Source organism: Amphimedon queenslandica, unplaced genomic scaffold (genome assembly GCF_000090795.2).
Source record: "Amphimedon queenslandica unplaced genomic scaffold, v1.1 AMPQUscaffold_13293, whole genome shotgun sequence".
NCBI classification, from domain to species: domain Eukaryota; kingdom Metazoa; phylum Porifera; class Demospongiae; order Haplosclerida; family Niphatidae; genus Amphimedon; species Amphimedon queenslandica.
Window position 1 is genome coordinate 64,296 of NW_003546471.1, and position 19,749 is coordinate 84,044.

General features: G+C 36.5%; 1 protein-coding gene across 1 annotated transcript; it reads right to left on the minus strand.

Moving 5' to 3' along the window:
• Positions 1-6,101: 6,101 nt before the first annotated feature.
• LOC105313489 (ATP-dependent DNA helicase RecQ-like) lies at positions 6,102-7,470 on the minus strand. Its single transcript, XM_011406970.1, has 4 exons — positions 7,222-7,470; positions 7,083-7,177; positions 6,951-7,001; positions 6,102-6,894 (listed from the first exon to the last, which is right to left on the minus strand). The coding sequence occupies exons 1-4, from the start codon at positions 7,468-7,470 to the stop codon at positions 6,102-6,104; spliced, it is 1,188 nt and encodes a 395-aa protein (XP_011405272.1).
• Positions 7,471-19,749: the final 12,279 nt, after the last annotated feature.

Genomic DNA, 19,749 nt, shown 5'->3' on the forward strand with positions numbered 1-19,749 from the left:
TAATAATTATTATGGCCAATGACAGTCATTAGTCATGTATCATCATTAATTGTTATGGCCAATATCACAGTGTCTCATGTAATTATCATTCATTATAAGCTATGGCCAATATGACACTGCTTTCTTATGACATTGTATCATTCATCAAAATGCTACTCCCATGACGCAAATTCTACTCTACATTGTACTTTTAATGTAATAACTATGTAAGGAAATAAATAACACCTTACAATGTAGAGTAGAATTGGAGTAGGATTTTCATTTCGTATTTTTGTTCACATGGGTATAGTCAGTCATTTGGAATCCTACTTATCCTTGTTTCTATTACTATTCATAAAGAGTGAATACTACTCAAGGCTTTTTTTTTTAATTTTGTAATAACTTGTTTGTGTTAATTTTTTTATAATATTTTATATTTTATAGATATTTTAACTGGATACTCTCACAGCCGTGCAGTTGTACACATATTTCTTAATTTTGTTTCATTGATAGATTAATTGATAATAATTACAAAATACACATAATGAACATTAATTAAAAGTAAATTTGTTAGTGATGACGATGGTGGTGGTCATATGGGTGTTGCCGCTTGGGGTGGGAGCTGCCGCAGCATCTGTCCCTGTCCCACCCGTAGCCGTAGTTGCCCCGACCTTTATAGTTTCCTCCTCTTCCTGCTCTTCCTTTTCCTCCTCTTACTTCACAGCCACCTCCTCTACCACGGTAGTTGGTCTTTTGTCATCAGAACTGCCACCGGCCTCGTCTCTTTCTTTCTCATGTGCTTCTTCATTCTCCTTCCCTGCTTTCTTTTCTTTATTCTCCTTCCATGCTTTCTTCTCTTCTCCGGCAGCCACTAGTTCAGGCTTCTGGTCCGCCTTTTGCTGCTCGACCGCAGAGTACTGTTCAATGAACTTTTGCATAATGTCGCCCTTCTTCTGGACCGACAATGCTATTGTGAGGACCAGCTTCGTTAGGTGCGGACGGTCCTTATGTCCTTTGTCTTCATCTTCATCTCCTTCCTCTTCATGATGTTCTGGCCTGATATCCCCCCATTGCCACCGTCCTCGTTCATAAAGTTTTGCAGTTCCTGAGGAGTATAGCCTGCTAGAATTGTTTCGTCTTTTATCGCTGCATTTTCCGCCATCTCGTAAATTTCCAAAACTGTACATCTTAGTACTTCTGGTGTCTCTGTTTATAGTACAAAATCGTATCACTTTGGAGGATGACCAATCAGATGCTATTTGCATATGCAACTAGCATCTGATTGGTCAGGTGGACAAGTGATCCTACAGTTTACAGGACAACTTTTCTCCTCTTTAGATCATTTTCATTTACACTTTTTCGACTACAGAACACATTTTTTTCTGGCGGTAAAGAAGTGCTAAACCATAATGCACATGCGCAGCTAGTAGCCGCACTCCCTAAATCAATTAAGAGAATAATTATTATTGAATATTGAAAGGAATATTAAGCATTTCACTGTAGTATACACAAATAATAATATTTAGTCCTCTGCTTGTCCCATGTGCTTGTGGAATGTTTCTCCTTTTGATACATGGTCATACTATAGGAAAGAAAATATAATCATGTAATTTACAATACAGCAAATATACCTGTTAGTGATATTGGATCAGTAATAAGAACCATAGTAAGATCCGCCCTAACATCAACTTTCCTTGTACTTTTGATATTGTCTACAAAGCACTAGGTACTTCCAGTTTGATCACGAGTACCTTCTAGTACCAGTGACAAAACATTTAATGTCTGTGCCAGATTTGTTTAAAAACAACCAGCATAGTCTTGATATTATTTTCGGGACATGTCCAACTATGGTACCAGACTTGCATACAGCCACAGCATAGCAGGCATGAGGATTGTTCACTTGTTGGCTACACACCAGCTCCTCACCTATACAAGGCTCCCATGTCTTTGTAAACGTGAAGACCATGAATACAGCTACATACTTCAACCATGGTACTGTAATTGTTCATTATGACAGCTGAGATAACTTCCCTCCTAATGTAAACACGTGGTCAATTATCATAGCAACAATCAATTGGTTTCCATGGTATTTAATTGAATATTTTTATTAGTTTTTATGACAGCGAATAATTGCAGCCGCGAATATATCCTGACATACTGCATTGCTCAAGTGTTGAGAAATAGGCTCCTTCCTTCAAAGCTTCCACAGTATTAAATACGACTATGGCTGTCGAAGCATTACGTAGGAAGCATAAAGTTTGTTACATGGAGAAGAACAACCAACATATTGATCAGCTACTACCCATTTTACATAAAGTGGCGGAGACGAAGTTTTTGAATGGATTTTTAAGGCTCAAAATGGTAAAACTACTCATCATCTAAGCGAAAGTAATAAAAGGCACTGAGTAGCTGTTGAGACAATGAAGTCAAGAGACATTGTTCCAGCTGGTGATGCATCATGGAAAGTTAATTCATTGAATTCTCAAAAGCCATGTTACATTATGACAATACTTACTGAGGGTCACGATTGCTCTAGTGGTATTCGTTGTAAGTCTTGTGATGCATGTATACATTCCTTTACATGTACATGCATGGATTACATTGTGCATTCTACAATATGTAAGCACACCACCACATCAATATTTTATATTTCTCCTCAGTCATTAACACAGAGAAGAGTAGACTGGAAAGAGGTAATAGCAAGGAAAGCAGGGTTATCCTCTGATGTGCTACATAAGCCAGATGTAGTTAGGCGGGGCCTGACCCTCGCAGAGAGGAGGGTCAAGACCACTACGTATACAGGATTCGTTCTGAGCCGATGTATGGCTTTGGGCGTAGCTGGCTGAATTGCAAGGTAGTTACGCATGGCTGAAATAAATTAATCAGGCATGGCTGCGAGTGTTGTTTGTTTCGGTTGTGGAAAAGGCATTGTACAAGCCAGCAATCGATACAGAATGATTGGTCCAATGTGTGTTAATGCCTTACCTGTTTGGAAAAGATTGATCTCTGAAAAACTTATTAGTATGGATGTTGAAGTTGATATTAACAAATTGATATATGATGAAGAAAATGGCTTTTGTGGAAGAATGTGTCGTTCTTGCACATCAGCCCTAGAACGCATAGGAAGACTTGAAGCAGGTACAAAGAAAAATATAGATGATGCAGTTGAGGAGATAATGAATGGAGATTGTTGGTCCGAGGCACTGTCAAGTGATATGGATGCAGTTGATGCAGCTAGTCCACCTGACAATGTGGAAGCTGGTAACAATAATCATGTCATTAATGTACCAAGCCTTCCAAGAACAAATGATGATGAGGATATTGCGGTAAAATTTATTTTGTATAAAACTTTATATCCATTTGTATATATAGGTTGTTGTGAGTAATGCAAAAAGGCAGAAGTTGTACATGTTAACACCAAATGGTAAACGTGCTAAAAAGGCCCTTGCCCGTCGAAGTAGTATGACGCTAGCCAATGAGTGCCTTGCACATGTAAAAACTCGAGAGTATACAATATCTGGTATTGGAAGATTTGTTTGCACAGAAATAAAAAAAATGAGTACAATTCAGTCAATTTTATGTAGCCAATCTGATGAAGATTTGAAGAGTTTTTAATGTGATGACATCTACAGTGAATTGAAGCACAAAGCTCCTATTTTCCTTAGCATTTTGACATCAGCTACAAAAACAAGAACTACACGAATCAATCAAATTCCTATAATTTGCGTATGCGCTGCAATACTTTTAAAGTATCGATTCAAGCGCTTATGATTACATGAAAAAATTATATCACTTATTTTATATAGTGGCCATTGTTCAAAGAAGGTATATACTTTTAAAGTATCATATATATAATCACTACAATATTTGTTATTTTAGGCATACTCCAGGTTAAGCTCTATAGGCATTTCTCTAAGCCATTCAGCCACTAGCAAACTAGTTACAAAACTAGGACAAAATTATGATTTTCTTGTTAAAGAGTGGAAAGATGACATTCTCAAAGATTTGAATGGAACTGTAAGTTTTTGGTACTTCTTATTTTATCAGGATATATATTAGGAGGAACACCAAGACATTTCATCTCAACCTTATTGTTTAAGTAATGCCAGCTCCAGAGAGTCAGGTTCTGAATGTTCAAGTGTGATTTTGAGTGGCACAGATGCTGACAGTAGTTCAGAGGCTGATATGCCTTTTTCTCCTATTACTGATTCTGACCATAAAGAGACTTTTGAGGATGCAATAATTACAGTAAGTGCTGACTGTTTTGACCCAGTATGTGCCACTACTACAATATGTGACAATGATTCTCAAATGGACACAAGTAAGTGAATGTGCATAATTATATAAACTACATGGAAAATTGATATTTTGTAGGTTGCTCAGTCAAAAGTCTAACATTTAAACTAGTGGGTGACAACATTGATAAAAATGTCACCCCAAGGTATATGAGGTTGGACAACAAAGTAAAATCGTTACATTACTATCATTTCTATGCAGTGCAAAGTAGGATCAGCTCCCCAATCGACTTTCATTTATAGGAACGAACATGTCTTCCTTCTACTGCCATGGTAGCCAAATCTTTGCTACCCACAGTTGCAGATGACAATGTAATTGTAGGCAATATCAAAATATTGATTTCCCGTATATTAATTGAGACTATCATTCTTCAGTACTCTTTTCTCTGACTTAATTGTTACTTCTATACGACACGATTATCATTCAAACATGTCTTCTAAATCAATTATTGTTAGTTAAAACATCATTATAATAATTCTTTTAATATTATTGTAGGTACCTCTTGGTGTCATTCCAAAGAATGAAAATAAGACAAAGGAGATGATACAGATTTTGAGTCATGTGCATCAATATGTCCCACAGGTGGAGTACGATATGCAACAGTATGTACCAGAGCTAAATGATTCAGTATCAGTACGAAAAGCCAAAACACACAGTCATGTTAGGAGGAGACCAATTGTCTGTAGTGCGTACACGAACAGCACTTAGTGTCAAAAGAACTGCAGATACTCCATCTAAGCATTTAGATGGGATTATATCAATAATCGAAGATAGGCATACAAAATTAACCTTATTTGAAGTGAGATATTATTTTACTAATATAATGATAATTTCATTTTATTTTATGTAAAGGTTATTTGGAAGTACTATGTATCATCAGATTCATCCTCTGAACATGGAACTATTTACTAGCTAAGAAATTTGCTAGGGTAGTCAAATGTTGTCAACAAGCCAAAGAAAAATTTGAATGCCTGTGAAGATTTTTTTGCTCAAGTCTTCCGCAGTTTTGTCACAGGAGCTGCTATGGAAGTACTAGGAATAACATCAGTAGATGAATGGCCTTCTCACTTACCTGAAGATGGTTGGTTATGTTCCAGTGAAGAGCGTCAGAAACAAATGGACGTAATGCTATCAACAATAATTGAGAAATTTATAAATGTTTCATATAATACTAAGCATCCTGCTAACAAGGACAAAGTATTCTTGTACTGTGAACAAGTGTTAAGTATTGGCTCCTTGCAGAATTCACTGATGCCATTTGTGAGGGAGATGGTAAGAGAGTTATTCGGTGTTGGAGGTACCTTATGGTGATTTTCCATAATTCATGTCGAAAGAATTATGCTAAAGAAGCAGTATTGTTACTGCATCGGTATCAATATGTGCTATCACCTGAACAGATAACAGATTTGCTGTATGGCCGCTTTATTAACACAAGAGGAATTCCAGGCTCTAATATTATCGCAGATCTATACATGGAACACCTCAATCGGGAGTTAAAGGGATGTATTAGCAACTTGGGTTCTAATAAAACAGAAGAAAGTATAGTTCGCTTAGGTAAAGTAATAGGAATGATAGCTCCAATCATGCATCAGTTTGATAAAGTCAATGATGTGATGCATCATAGTTCTATACATAAAGCAGCTAAAATGAGAAAAGATATGGTACAAGTTATTGCTGAATTGAAGAGAGCTAAAATGTTTACTGAAATTGATGGACGAAAGTTTAACAGTTTTCCTAACCCACAATCACTTTTGCAGAAGAAGCCAGAAAAGGAATTATTAGAATGGATGCAAAAACACATAAAATAATTAATTTTATTGTAATATTCACTTTTTTCTTAATGCACATACATCACAACAAATATTAGTTAAATGTTTCCTATGAATATTACGATCATATCCCTCCATCTTTTTGAATAATAAATGCCTACGACAGTCAGTAGTAAATTCATAAAAATCTTTCATATCAGCATCAACAAAAGAACTTCTCTTTGTTAGCCATGTGGCCTTTGATGGAAGACCATCCCTTCCAGCACAACCAGTTTCCTGGATGTATGATTCAACATCGTGAGGAGGACCAAGATGAATTACTGCACGGACATCTGGTGAATCAATACTCATCCCAAATGCCACAGTTGCAAAAACTATTTGTAAAATACTTGGCTTTGTAAAGGAAGAGATTATATGGTTTTTAACATCCACATCAGTACAACTAGTGAACATGTCTACCATTCTGAACCATGACAATGATGGTGCCCCAATTGGCTCTGTGAAATCCCTTCCTAAATTAGCCTCAAAAAACTGATATAAGTCACAACAGTCCTCTATTCGCTGACAATAAACAATGGTGCGAGGATAAGCTGTTCGCATTACCTGCAACTCTTTTAACATTGGTATGAAATTTTCTTCGATAGAGTAATATCGCAATACTTCATAGGGCAAGTTACCTTTACAAGGTGGCAACAAAACAGTGACAGGGTCTCTCATTCCTATGAGCTTGGATAATTCCAAACGAAGTGAATGTGTGGCAGTAGCTGTCAATGCCATAACTTTTATATTTTCAGGCATCAAACTACGTAGCTCTTCAACTCTGAGTAATATAGGCTGAAATGTTGAACCCCTATAAGCATAAATATGATACATTATATATACACCAATAACTATTCCAAAACATACCACTGCTTTAATGTATGTGCCTCATCAATAACTAAACCTTTAATTCTCTTCCTATAAGTAATAGACATTAGTAATTGTCTCCATCGTTTGCCAATAAGAAGTGCTTCAGGAGTAAAATAAACTAGCTAGCACTTTCCATCAACAACAGACTGTTTCATTGCATGATCATCTTCATCATCTCCACATATACAACCGGAAACTAAACCTTTCACAGTAGAAGCACAAACCTGTGTTACACAACAATAATAACTAGCAGCTAAAATGATATTACCTGATCCTTTATAAGAGCAGTTAATGGGGTTACAATGACTATAATAGAGAGATCCTCCTGCCTAAAATTATCCTGAAGCATGTCAAAGACTATGGGAAGGCATAAGTAGCAGAGAGATTTGCCAAACCCAGTTGGCAACATGGCAAACACATCATTCCCTTCAACAAACTTAGATATAACTTGCATCTGCTCTGCTTTCAAACGATCATAACCAATTTCTATGGCAGCTACCTCAATCACTTCCTCCATTTTATTGTTAATAAAACTAGATAGTTATTAAATAAAATCTATTATTAAACATTAATATTACGTATAAAACACAACTTCCGGTACTGCAAAAATTCTGCAGCAGAACAAATCCCGTATATGTAGTGGTCCTGACCCTCCACTCTTGCGAGGGTCAGGCCCCGCCTGACTAAGCCAGATGTGGTTCTATGTAACTTTAACCAGCATCCACTACAAGTTGGAGCTGTTGCCCCTTTAGAGATAGAGTAGAGGCACAAGAAAACTGTCTATATTAATGCTGGACAAGGACAATCAATTGAACCATTTCTAAGTAATAGTAATATTTTAATTTTTTATAGGTTTATTGACCGCTGATGTGGAAGTACAAGAAAGGACAGAGGATGGTCTGCTGCACAGAGGAAATGGCCATTGAAGTTATTGAAGATGGAGTGAATACCAATCTGGAGTGGTGCAGTGTTACGTGTATCCATGGGAGACAGAGGTGACAGGGACAAGGCACTTCATAGCATTTCACCAGAGCAAGGTTTTCATTGAAGAAGTAGTGATTAATGTATGTGAAGGACAAGCATTTATACCAGTGTTAAATTATTCAAGAGATCCTGTCAAGATTAGTTCATCAAGTGACATGGGAACCGTAGCAACCATTAATGAAGATGAAGCAGGTCTAGCTGCTACTGATTGAGTTAAAGGACTACTCAGGGAAGAGTTACGCTGATACTTCATACAGTAAATGGAGAAACTAGTACTCTGAAGAGGAAGGAAGCCCTATTGAATCTGCTGGAAAAGGGTGGAGCCATTCCAGAGAAGGCAATCTTGGAAATAGTGTTATTGTATAATCGAGTATTCTCATTGAAGACAGAGAAAGAGGCAGTGGTAGAGCATACCATTGATGTGGGTGATTCTCTACATATTTGTCAGGTACCACATCGAGTACCTTGTATTATGTCACAGGATTTCTGAGATGGTGCAACACATGATAAAGGAATGCATTGTAGAGGAATCTTCCAGTCTTTGGGCTAGTGCAGTTGTTACTGTAGAAAGGAAGACATGATTTTGTGTTGATTGTAGCTGTCTCAATGCAGTAACAAGTAAAGATGTTTCCTTGATGTTGTAGTTATGATTTCTTGAATCAACTGGCTGGGTTACTACATTAGAGAGGCTGCTGGCAGATAAAGGTTGATGAGAAATCAAAAGATAAGACAGCCTTCATAACACACAAGGGACTACATCAATTTCAAGTGATGACTTTTAGATTCAGTAATGCTCTTGCAATGTTTCAGCAGGTGATGCAGAGGATTCTTAATGGGATGGATAACTTCTGTAATGTGTACATTGATGATATTTTAGGAATGTAATAAAACAATCAGAAGCACTTGGAGCTACTTTTCGAGTGACTAATGAAGTTGATACTGAGACTAAACCCGAAAAAGTGTCTGTCAACTCATGCTAAAGTGGAGTATTTGAGTCATCTCGTATAGTCGGAGGGAGTCACACCCAATGTAGAGAAACTTTATGCAGTTGAGTTATTTCCAGTCCCTACTATTGTAAGAGTTGTGAGAGTTCTTGGGATTGTGTAGCTATTACAGGAAGTTTGTGTCAGGATTGTCTAGCATAGCCACGCCCTTGCACCAGCTGTTAAAGGCAGACTTCAAATTTGTCTGGACTAAAGTTTGCTAACATGCTTTTTAGAGGTTGAATGAGCTTCTGACACACCCACCACTTCTGGCCTACCCTAATTTTGTTAGAGCCTTTGAGGTACACACTGACGCAAGTCGTGATGGGCTAGGAGCTGTGGTGGAATAAGAACAGGAGAATGGGATGTTGCACCCACTGGCGTATGCAAGCCCGACACTGAGCAAACACAACAGGAAGTATGGAATAACAGAAGTAGAAGCACTAGCTATAGTCTCAGCTATGATGCATTTTAAAGTGTGCCTGTGGATCATCAGTGTACTGTCTTTACTGACCACGCCCCTGTACAATCCTTATTACATAATAGTAGAGCGCTAGCTCGCTGGCAGACGTGATTGCTCAGTTTGATCTTGAAAAAAGCCTGGTTGTCAGAATGTAAACTGCTCATGCAGTTTCAAGATCACTCCCACTGACTGATAAGGACACTGATGAGGCTCTAGTCAGTAGCACATTAACTGGTCAAGAGGAAAAACAGTTTATCTGAATGCAAAAAGCTGATCCAGTACAATGACCGATAATCAAGTCCCTCAAAGCAGAAAACCTCCAGCATAAGTCTGTGCCCAATGTTTAGCTGTTTTTCTGTAAAATTCGGCTAACTGTGATCATAGGCGTATCTAGCCTTCTCCAGCTACTAGGGCACTTAATTAATTATTCATATAATTAATTAATTATTCATATATCTAATTAATTAATTATACCTTTAACTATTGATTGGGGCAATTTGGGTAAATGCATTTTAAATTTAAGACCTATAACTGCCCTGGTGCTTGAATGAACACTTGTAACATGTAGGTGTGTGCTAAATTATTGTGGTTAACAGTGCTAACTATTGTGGTTAACAGTACTGCCACTGTTACAATACTGTGTATAATACAATAACTAATGAATATAATTATGGCTGCACATTTCTACCCGGGCAAAGCCCGTGCTTGCCCGGGTCCAAATACGCCTATGACTGTGATCCCCATTTGGTACTAGTTGATGGGATATTATATTTTAGTGCTGGGAAAGGAATGGGCCAATTATGAATCTGTGTGCCATTGACAAAGAAGCAGGAATTGTTGAGAGTTTATCACTCAGGACCAATTACTGGCCATTTCTCTCACAAAGCATTATACCGGGTTCTGGAAGTGTATGTTTTGTGATGCCCAAACGCACTGTAGGATTGGTTTGACTTGTGCCACACATACAGCAGCTGGCAAACGGTGAAAGCCACCACTGATGCCCATTCCAGTTGGTGGACCTTTCGCAGGTGTTGCTATTATGGAGTAACCATGAACTGTCCATGGCACCAAGAATGTTGTAGTCTTTATGGATTATTTAACTTAATCGGCGGAGGCATTCGCAGTGTCTGATCACACTAGTAAGACTATCACAACTTTATTAATTAATGCCATGAAGTGCCTGACATATCACATTGCAATACTAATTTATTGCCAAGTCTCATGAAAGATGACAGTGAGCTGACAGGGATTGAGAGGGTTAATACCACTGCCAGTCACCCCTACACCGACGGCCTCGTTAGAAAATTTTAACAGAACTCTTACAGCCATAATAGCTAAATATATTTCTAACCACGGCTCAAGCTGGTATAAGTGCCTTTCTAATCGGCTATATGCATACAGAATGAAGAGTTATAAGACAACTGGTGAGTTACCGTTACATTTATTATACGGTAGAGATGCCTGGATCTCCATTGAAGAGACATTGTCATTTGAAAGGAGTCATTATACAGTTGATGTTCAGGACTACAAATTAGGCTTTGCCTCCCCTTTAGCTTCTGCTTGGAGAATTGCAGGACAACACATAGTAAAGGGTCAGAGCAAGCAGAAACAGCAGTATGACAGGAAAACCTCAATAAGGACAGTGCAACACGGAGACCGCATAATGGTGTACATGCCTCTGGAGACTACTGGGATACAAAGAAACTAGCTCGCCCAAATTTTGACCCATACAGGGTTATTGAAGTCCATTTTAATGGCGTCTCCGTCAAACCAGTCGATAGACTGAAAGAAACACCTGTGTGTCAACATGGATTGTGTCTTCCTTTGTCCTACAAAACTCCCAGACTGAAGCTGGCTTGGAAAATGTAAGTGACATACTTGTACTTGCACTGTGTTTTGTTCATTAGTATATGCACTGATATTGCAATTTGATATTTGGTTTGTATTATTGGTTTTATTTTGGAGTTTTGGTTTATGTGTTGTCATTTTTTTTGCTATCCCATTTGTTGTATTAATTGTTGTAAGCTGATGACAGCTATTCTCTGAGAGACAGGAATTGTGAAAACACTTACCATTCCTGTATAATAATTGTTTTGATTTTTGTTGATTACTAATGAGAAAATGGCTGTAAACATGGTGCTATAAGGGCTCTTACTTTTGTTTTTCACTTTACAATACTTTTCTTGCCACACAGGGTTGTTACCAATACTGTGCATAAACAATTTTGCTCATAGAATTATTTATGGTAATCATGTCACTCCTAATAATAATAAAACACACCTTGTGGGTGTTGTTTTGATTAAAAGGTACCTAGAGAAAGCCTCAGCTTGCCTTAGCCTGCAGCTGCTAATGCCTTTAACTGAGTATATTGAAACTAGGAACAGTTACTGTTTGTAATCATAATCTTTGTCTTCGTTTTAAGTGTTTAAAAATGTTGTGTTGCTCAAACATTTTGTACTACAAGATTCTATATGCTACAAGAAGCATTTATCACTTCATTTCTACTGCAAGTAATCATTCATGTAGTGCAAGATGTGTTTTTGCAAATGTTGTAGGTATGTTTAGCTAGACTTTATCCCTGGCAGAAGTGAATGTGTTTTCATTGAATACCATGAGGGTGTTCACTACAATAACCTAATGCAACTTCTTCAAAATGTAATTCCAAAGTCTTTAATTGCAACATGGATAAATCTCTTCTTAAGTGTTTACTAGGTCTCTGTCTAAGTGACAGGGAGGACAAATGCTTACGTTTTGCAGTCTTCAAAGCTTCTGCCTTAAGTTCTACAGAAACTCGTGCACAGATTAGACTTAAAAAAATAAATTTGGTAGCCAAAATTTGAGAAACTCCCTTATTTATGCAATGTAGATAAGGTCTGCAAGAGCGATGTTACTCATGTTAGCTATAACTACTGACAAAGCAATACTACTAAGTCTTGGGTTGAGTTGTGGTGATAAAGAACTAAGCTGAGAAAGAAGCGAAGAAGGCAGTGATGTACCTTCTCAATTCAACAGTTTCTCTCTTACTAACTACTCAGCCTCTTTGTTTTGTACTGATTTTTGCTCAATGATATGAAAGTAATGAATGTGTGCTAAACTGGTTTAAAATAGTTGAGAAGTTGGAGAAAATTTTTGATACTCAATGTAGTTATATCAATGTCTGCAAGTGTCAATTGCACACTTAAATATTAGTGTACCTGAGAAAGAGAATCCTGTAGGCATTTATGTGAGACAAGAGGATTCTGCTGCATGTCAAAGAGAAGCTGACATTTATACTCGAGAAATTGTCACAGAAAGCAATAGTGATGACAAATCTAGCTGCAAAATCCTCTCGATCTATGTTTGACAAAAACAATACAGGCTTTTTGTGAAACAGTGGGCACAGGGCTTGAAAGCTAAATAACTGAAATAGCAGCACTTTCTTGGCCGTCATGTTTTGATAAGATATGACTCAATAGTTGCAATAAATCCCAATACTGAAGAAACAATTGAAATCTTGGCACAAGTCAATAATGTTTGTGCAGAGGCATGGCAAAGGACAGCTGTTTTAACAATTGATGGGTAAGTAATGAAGAAGCAGAAGATCACATCAACTTAAAAAGCATCTATAGGGTATTTATGAAAGGAAATTTCCTTCTGGAATAGTTGTACAGTTATGTATTGCTAGAAACAGACAGCATAGATCATCTTGTTACAAAAGTGTTGCTAAAGTAACTACAGGAAGTGCAAAAAAAGGCTTCAAGTAACGCTATAAGCCTGACTTTTATTGGTTCAATGCTTTGTATTCAGGACTAGAAAGAATTCATTCTGTATTTTATTGCTCAAGTGGTCGAGCAAAGAATATTGAGTGTGCACAAGTTGACGGTGCAACAGATGAAAGTCCAGCTCATGAGTCAGTGCATTTATCAAGATTATATTCAGAATCAGAGGGTAGCAACATCAGTAACTACTCAAATCAGTGGTTCCAGTTTAACTTCGAAATGGTTGCTTATCGAGAGGCCATTCAAATATTCATTTCATCCACTTTAGTTAAAAAAAGTATGGCAACTGGGAATATTAATGATGAGTTGCTTATAAAGAACTGGGAGATAACTACTGGCGTGTACCTTGATTGTGTAAATCACTGTGAATGTGCAGATGGTCTAATTATTATTCTATTTAAGAAAGCTGACTGTCGAAATCAGCTTTTATAATTCGTATCATTGTATAAATTTTTTAAAGGATCGACGAAAAAAGACAAATTTAATAGAACTTATTTAGAATCATACAAGCTACTTGAACTGACATGGGACATAAAAAAGACACCTTATGAAGGTTTATCCATAAAAGTATATTTATTTTTTGTATGCTGGTTTCAACCATCTTGTCCCCACCCTAGCTGTCAGAAAGAAGTTGGTAGGGATCTAGGTATGCTCAATTGGTTTTCTAATGGCCCTTTTATTCAAAGCATTACATTACCTGTACCAGATTCAGACATGGGCATATTCAGACCCTGGCACGCACTGGTTTGACCCTTGTAGAAATTTGTAACCATAATTATGTTCATAGTTATTGTATTCTACACAGTGGGATTACTGTTAACCACAATAAGGAGCACTGCTCAACAAAATTATTTAATTTTACGTACATTTTAAAAGTGTTTATTTAAGCACCAAAGCCGTTATAGTAATTAGTTATTCATATACTTAGTTATATTATTCACATACTTAATGTATTATTCATACCTTTGACTATTAATGGTATTGCATTTAAATTTATGAAGTTCTGTAGTTGCTGGTGAAAGCCAGATGCGCATATAGATCCAGATCATCAACAAGGAAAGTCTAGGTTTTTGCTGGACATTATATGTCACCAGAATCTACTTTGGCTTACCTTTCAAATACTCTTGCTTCTTCTTCAGGTGTTATCGAGAGGGCATGATCTGGTAATGTGGCTCTAATTGCTTCCTGTTGATGAAGTTGAAATGTGGTTAAACCACAACTGCAACTAGAAAATCTAAGCAAAATACTAAAAACAGGAAGAGAAACTTGTAGTACAATGTATTGTGTGCTGTGTATATATGAGGAAGAGACAGAAGAGGTGGATTGCATGCGATTTTCGTAGCATGTAGTTTCATTAGGAATGTGTGAATATTGCAGTGTAGCCTGACACCTTTAATTGTAATCTTTGTTTAAGTATGATCTTGCCCAGTGTATGGAAACTTCAACCTGTGATTTAAATTAATCTGTATGATATTCTAAGGGAGAAAGAAGGCAGGAATTAGACAATTATGAGGAGATAGACAATATGTCATTCAAAAAGATATGGGACAGTTTTGATTCAAGAGAAGACAGAGGCTATGTGATTAAAGAAGAGAAAGAGATTGTGATTCAAGAACAGAATGAGAATACATAATTCAAGAAGAGAAAGAGGTAAAAAGACCATGCTGATTGCTGAACCAGCTTGTTGCTTTGGAGACGTATTTAAAATAAATGATGACAATTTTTTTTCAAAATCATCTTTCCCGTGCAAAAATTCATTGAAGTTGGAGAATTTCTTGGTCTTTATAGATATTATAAGATGATTTATCAACTCATCAAAATTCATTAACCCAAAAAAATAATGATATAATATAAAATACAGCCTGATACATACAATATGCATGTAGATGGAAACTTTAAGTTTTTCTATTTTTCATAGCTAACTTAAGTGCAAAAGTTAGTTAAAAAATGATTTTAAGGGCAAAGTCCATTATTATAGCTTAAATTTCATAATAAAAATGGCAATTCGTGAGAATGTTCCAAAATTCAAACTTCACACAGACAAAAGTGGCCTATTGTAGAAACTGATATACATGACTTTGTCATTTAGTTTAATCACAGATATTAGAGTATAATGAGGAACAATTTAATAACTTATTGAGTAATGATTAGTTATAGGCTTAGTTATTGAAACAGTCTTTCTCATTACATAATATAGTTGCATTATTTTCTTTTTCATGAATTCTGAAGTGACTAGATAAACTACTACTATGGTTGTAGGTTTTTCCACAAAAAGGACAACTCTTGATTTTTCGTCATGTCTTAGAGTTTTGTTGTCACAATGTGAAAAAATGTGCTTTGAGGTGTGTCTAACTCCATCCACATTTGTGTTATTAATGGGTGAGGTCATTTGGGTGTGGTTATTTCATTGTGCAGGCACACTGCTGTCTGTAGTATACGGAGATGCTAACGTCTTGTCTTATGGCTAGTGGAGTCACAGTAACATTTCTACTCGTAGCATCTTCTCCTGACTTTTGCCTCTTCAATCCTTCACATCCTGCCCTAGATCCTGCTTAACATAATAGAGCACTCTTTCCCTTTGCCAAGTCCGTATAGTCAAAAAAGCGGTAGGTATCTGTACAGTAGACGCTGCATTGTTTCATTTACTTAATACTTCTTTTATCTAAGGAGGAACATCCTATAAAGGTTGCTAGCAAGTTTTAAGTCTCGCAGGACAAGATCTTGAGCAATATGGATTGCTAAGGTAGTGCCACCAGAAAATTATTTTTATTTCAAAATTAATGTTTGGTATTAAAGGGTTAATGGCATTGTAAAGACTACAATCAACTCTTGTGCTTGTGCTAACTGTAAAAGTGGCAAAGCCATGAGGTCTGCATTGGATCATTTGACATGGTCATAGGTATTTCCCGGTGAAATGGATGATAATATAGCGATATTTTTAATTGAAGTTTTTACTTATGAAATTGATTTTAGAATTCTAAAGTTAAAGACAATTTGGCTAAAGCAAAAAATACATCTATCAATAATTTCTGCGATGAGTCTGTCAAAGTTTATCTATTATCCTAAGTAAAATGCATCTTACGAAACTGTTGCTGTACTCAACATATATCACTTGTTAATGCGTTAGTTCATGAGTATTTCTATTTTGTGTTACTATTATTTTAGGTCTAATTCAGTCACTACTAATGGGTGCATTGGAACTAATATAATGGTAGAGGAGTGAGAACAATTGCTATCTGGAACCATAGGTGAAAAAGTCATGAATACTCCAATACTATCTCAAAGTTATGCTACATTATTGAATTCAGAAACTTTAATAGTGGCATTTAGGAATTCCCTGATTGTTGTATTTCTTTTTCAGCAAACAATGTGCCTAAGATTGTGATTTTCGTCATCAAGGTACATTGTACTTTCATTATTTGTTTTGATTGTTAATACACATGTAGGCTAAGTCCTCAGGACATGTAAGTAACATATTGTTCGACTCATCATGAATATGGCAGCTATGTTTTTATTTGAATGCCCTAGGATTACATTATTTCCCAGAATACTACACTTGCTTGGTTTGTACACAGAAGGACACAAAGTGAGTAATAACATGTTTATCCAGCTTTGTACATGTACATCCTGAGCCTAGCCTAGTATAGGTGTATGCAATGGTATGGCATGTAAGGACTAGAGAAGTTGCTTTACCATTAGAGGTTTTTCATCTTGACTGCCATTAGTCTTGCTTCCTGCAGTTAAAAGGAAAGAATGTAGCTGCATTAGACATTTTATTTTTGGAACCACTCTAGTGATCAAACTGTTTATTTTTGTTTCAACCCACATTAACCTCATTCTTGAATTATGTTTTTGTTTTTTATTATTTTAGGGTAGGTTCAGCGGGAATGATCCAATGTATCTGTGAAATATAGCGGTGTCAGCTATGAGTTAAGAATAACAATTAATTCTGAAGAGATCGACATCATGACCACACAAGGTGTATTAAAGTTGTGAGACATGCTGATGCGATTTATCTAATGTTTCATTTAATTGATTTTTCTTGTTGACTTTTGTCCCTTTCATACATGCACACATAGACAAACATATTGTTGATTATACTTCTGCTTTATATTAGCCTCGCCTAGCTTTGCATAGGCGAGGACTAGGCACTTAGTTTGTCTATCTCTCATTCATTCATTCTATGTGCTGTCTATTGTGTTTGAGAAGGTATATCTTTACAACCATGCACTCTAAATTTGTGACTGCTTCTGTTCTGTTAGGAAAAGTCTTGCTTTACTGCCTCGAGATGTTTAGAGAGCAGCTCGAAGCAGTACAAGCTTCTTAACTCATGAGAAAATGCCCAGTAATAGTAGTAGTACTGTGAAGGTAAGTGACACTCGTTTCCAGTAGATTAAGACTACTTCTTCATTTAATATTTGTGGATCTATTGTAATCTTTCTTGTTGGCAAGTTATAGGTACTAAAACTTATGTTGAGTGAAGTTCTATAGCAGTAGTTTGCTAGTATAAGTACCTAAACTCCTTTTAAGTCACTCAATCTGGCTAGGCAACAGTATTTGTGCCATTATAACATCATGTAGCACATACAATAAAAGACAAAAGTCTGAAGCTTCATTATCACATGATCTTGCAGCATTATTGATAATTATGCCACGCTTCCAGGCTGGAAGTTGCTGGAGCCTGGAAAAGCTAGCTTGCCACTTCTGTGAGCATGCAAGAGTGAATGTAACTTCAGCTGGGAAGCTACCTGTTATGATTATTCTTTGTCTCAGGAGCACACTTTCTACATTTTTGTATACTGTCTTTGGAAGATAGTGGCCACAAGAAAAGCTGTGGTTATGAAACCCAAAATGTTGTTTTTGAATATACTGGCTTAGGCTAGCTAAGCGTAACACCTCCCTAACAGCTCTAGGGGTGAGGCCACGCACCTTTGGTCTCTCATTGTACAAGTACCGTATTTCCTTGAATAGACCCCGCAAGTCGATTATTACCCGCCCTCAAATAGTCTCCGCACCTGTCAACTTTTGAGTGAAATAGTAGCCACCCTCTAATTGTACCTGCATAGTTTAATTTCAATAAATTTTGGGTGTGGCTTTATTAATAGCGCTGAACGTGCCAGCATAATCATGGCATAATATGATGCCAGTATCTATGTGCTGAGCAACTTGAGCAAATAGTTGATCCCTTGGTTTGTTGATCTAGTTGTCGAAAGAACTGTAAACAACCAAGAAGATAAATCTCACTACTAGAGTACCACCGCTATTGCTGGGCATTCTCTCGTGAGTTAAATGGCTTCCAGTAGTTAGAGCTCCTCTCTAAACATCTCTTGGTAGTGAAGAAAGACTTCTACTGACAGAAGATTAAGGCCTCACAGATTTACTGATAAATTATTAGCTTCAATTGAAATTATTAGTACCTGCCCTCAAATAATAGCCTCATATTATCTTTCCTGAAATTAATAGTAGCCACGGGGTCTATTCAAGGAAATACGGTAATTGAAAATATTAAATGATCAACACGTGAGCAGTCTAGTGCTGTAATAGTTGTGATGGTAAGGTTTTTTTGCTTGTGTAATTTATTGCATCGGTAGTGTTATACATTCTGATTACTTGTTTGGGATTTCTCATTGATTTGTATGCATCATGTGATCAATTTACAACATTAAATGAAAATTGTTATAGCAGTCTCCCATTTAGTTCTCTTCTGATAACCATGTGAAGAAAAAAATGAATTAGACTTGCATGATGACAGAAAACGAAACATGTAATAGGTACAGGAGAAACTGCATTAGTTTCAAACATAAACATTAATATGATGTATAAAAGTAGTGACAATTTAATTGGTAAAGGTCAAATGAGTATGGCACTGAATTGCAAACGAACAATGTTAGTCATAATTATAGGTCACTGTACCATTGGCAGCTGTACCAGCAGCTTTAGTAACAGTTATACCTTATACTTTCCACTTTATTTACTGTAAGATTTGCAACAATTAGGACTTAAGTTAACAAATGAACTCAGTTGATTAAATGAAAGGGAAAAGAGACTAGAGAGTAAGAATTAGAATTAGGGCTGAGGCGAATTAAATGAAGTAATACTTAAGTACTGTACAAGTACATTAAAGCTATCACAAGTACAAGTACAAGTACCTTTTTCCATTAAGTAATGGTACTTAAGTCCAGGTACAACTATTTGTCATGTACTGAAGTACAATTGTAAGTACACTCTTTCGATCACAATACATATATTATCTAAATTTTATTTCAATGACGAAATGAATTATTGCATCTAGTAAACATTAGTTGTTGAAAGCATTTATTTTTTAAAGAGCATCTTAAAGGCGTAAAAACCCTTCCAGCTATACTGAAGAATATTTCCACAGTGGCAGATGAGGCTGGCATACTTAAAATGTCTTGGCCATTGCAGAAAGAGTAAAGTATTCTTTTTCACTATCCTTCCAAAATTTACCTGGATCTAAGTCCATTAGAAGGCAGGAAGCAGCTAGGTATTTATCAATAGTTCCTTCAACATCTGAAATCTCATAAGCCATGTCTCAGATGCCCTCATAAAATTAAACGATTTCTCTTTTTTCTTTTTTTTGGATGGCA

What these genes read in the sequence shown, in the direction of transcription:
- LOC105313489 (XM_011406970.1), bottom strand. Translation starts at nt 7,470, where the DNA reads ATGGAGGAAGTGATTGAGGTAGCTGCCATAGAAATTGGTTATGATCGT. An exon ending in CAGTCTGTTGTTGATGGAAA is followed by an intron (nt 7,002 to 7,082) that starts GTGCTAGCTAGT and finishes TATTACTTATAG; the next exon opens with GAAGAGAATTAAAGGTTTAG. An exon ending in GCACATACATTAAAGCAGTG is followed by an intron (nt 6,895 to 6,950) that starts GTATGTTTTGGA and finishes TTATGCTTATAG; the next exon opens with GGGTTCAACATTTCAGCCTA.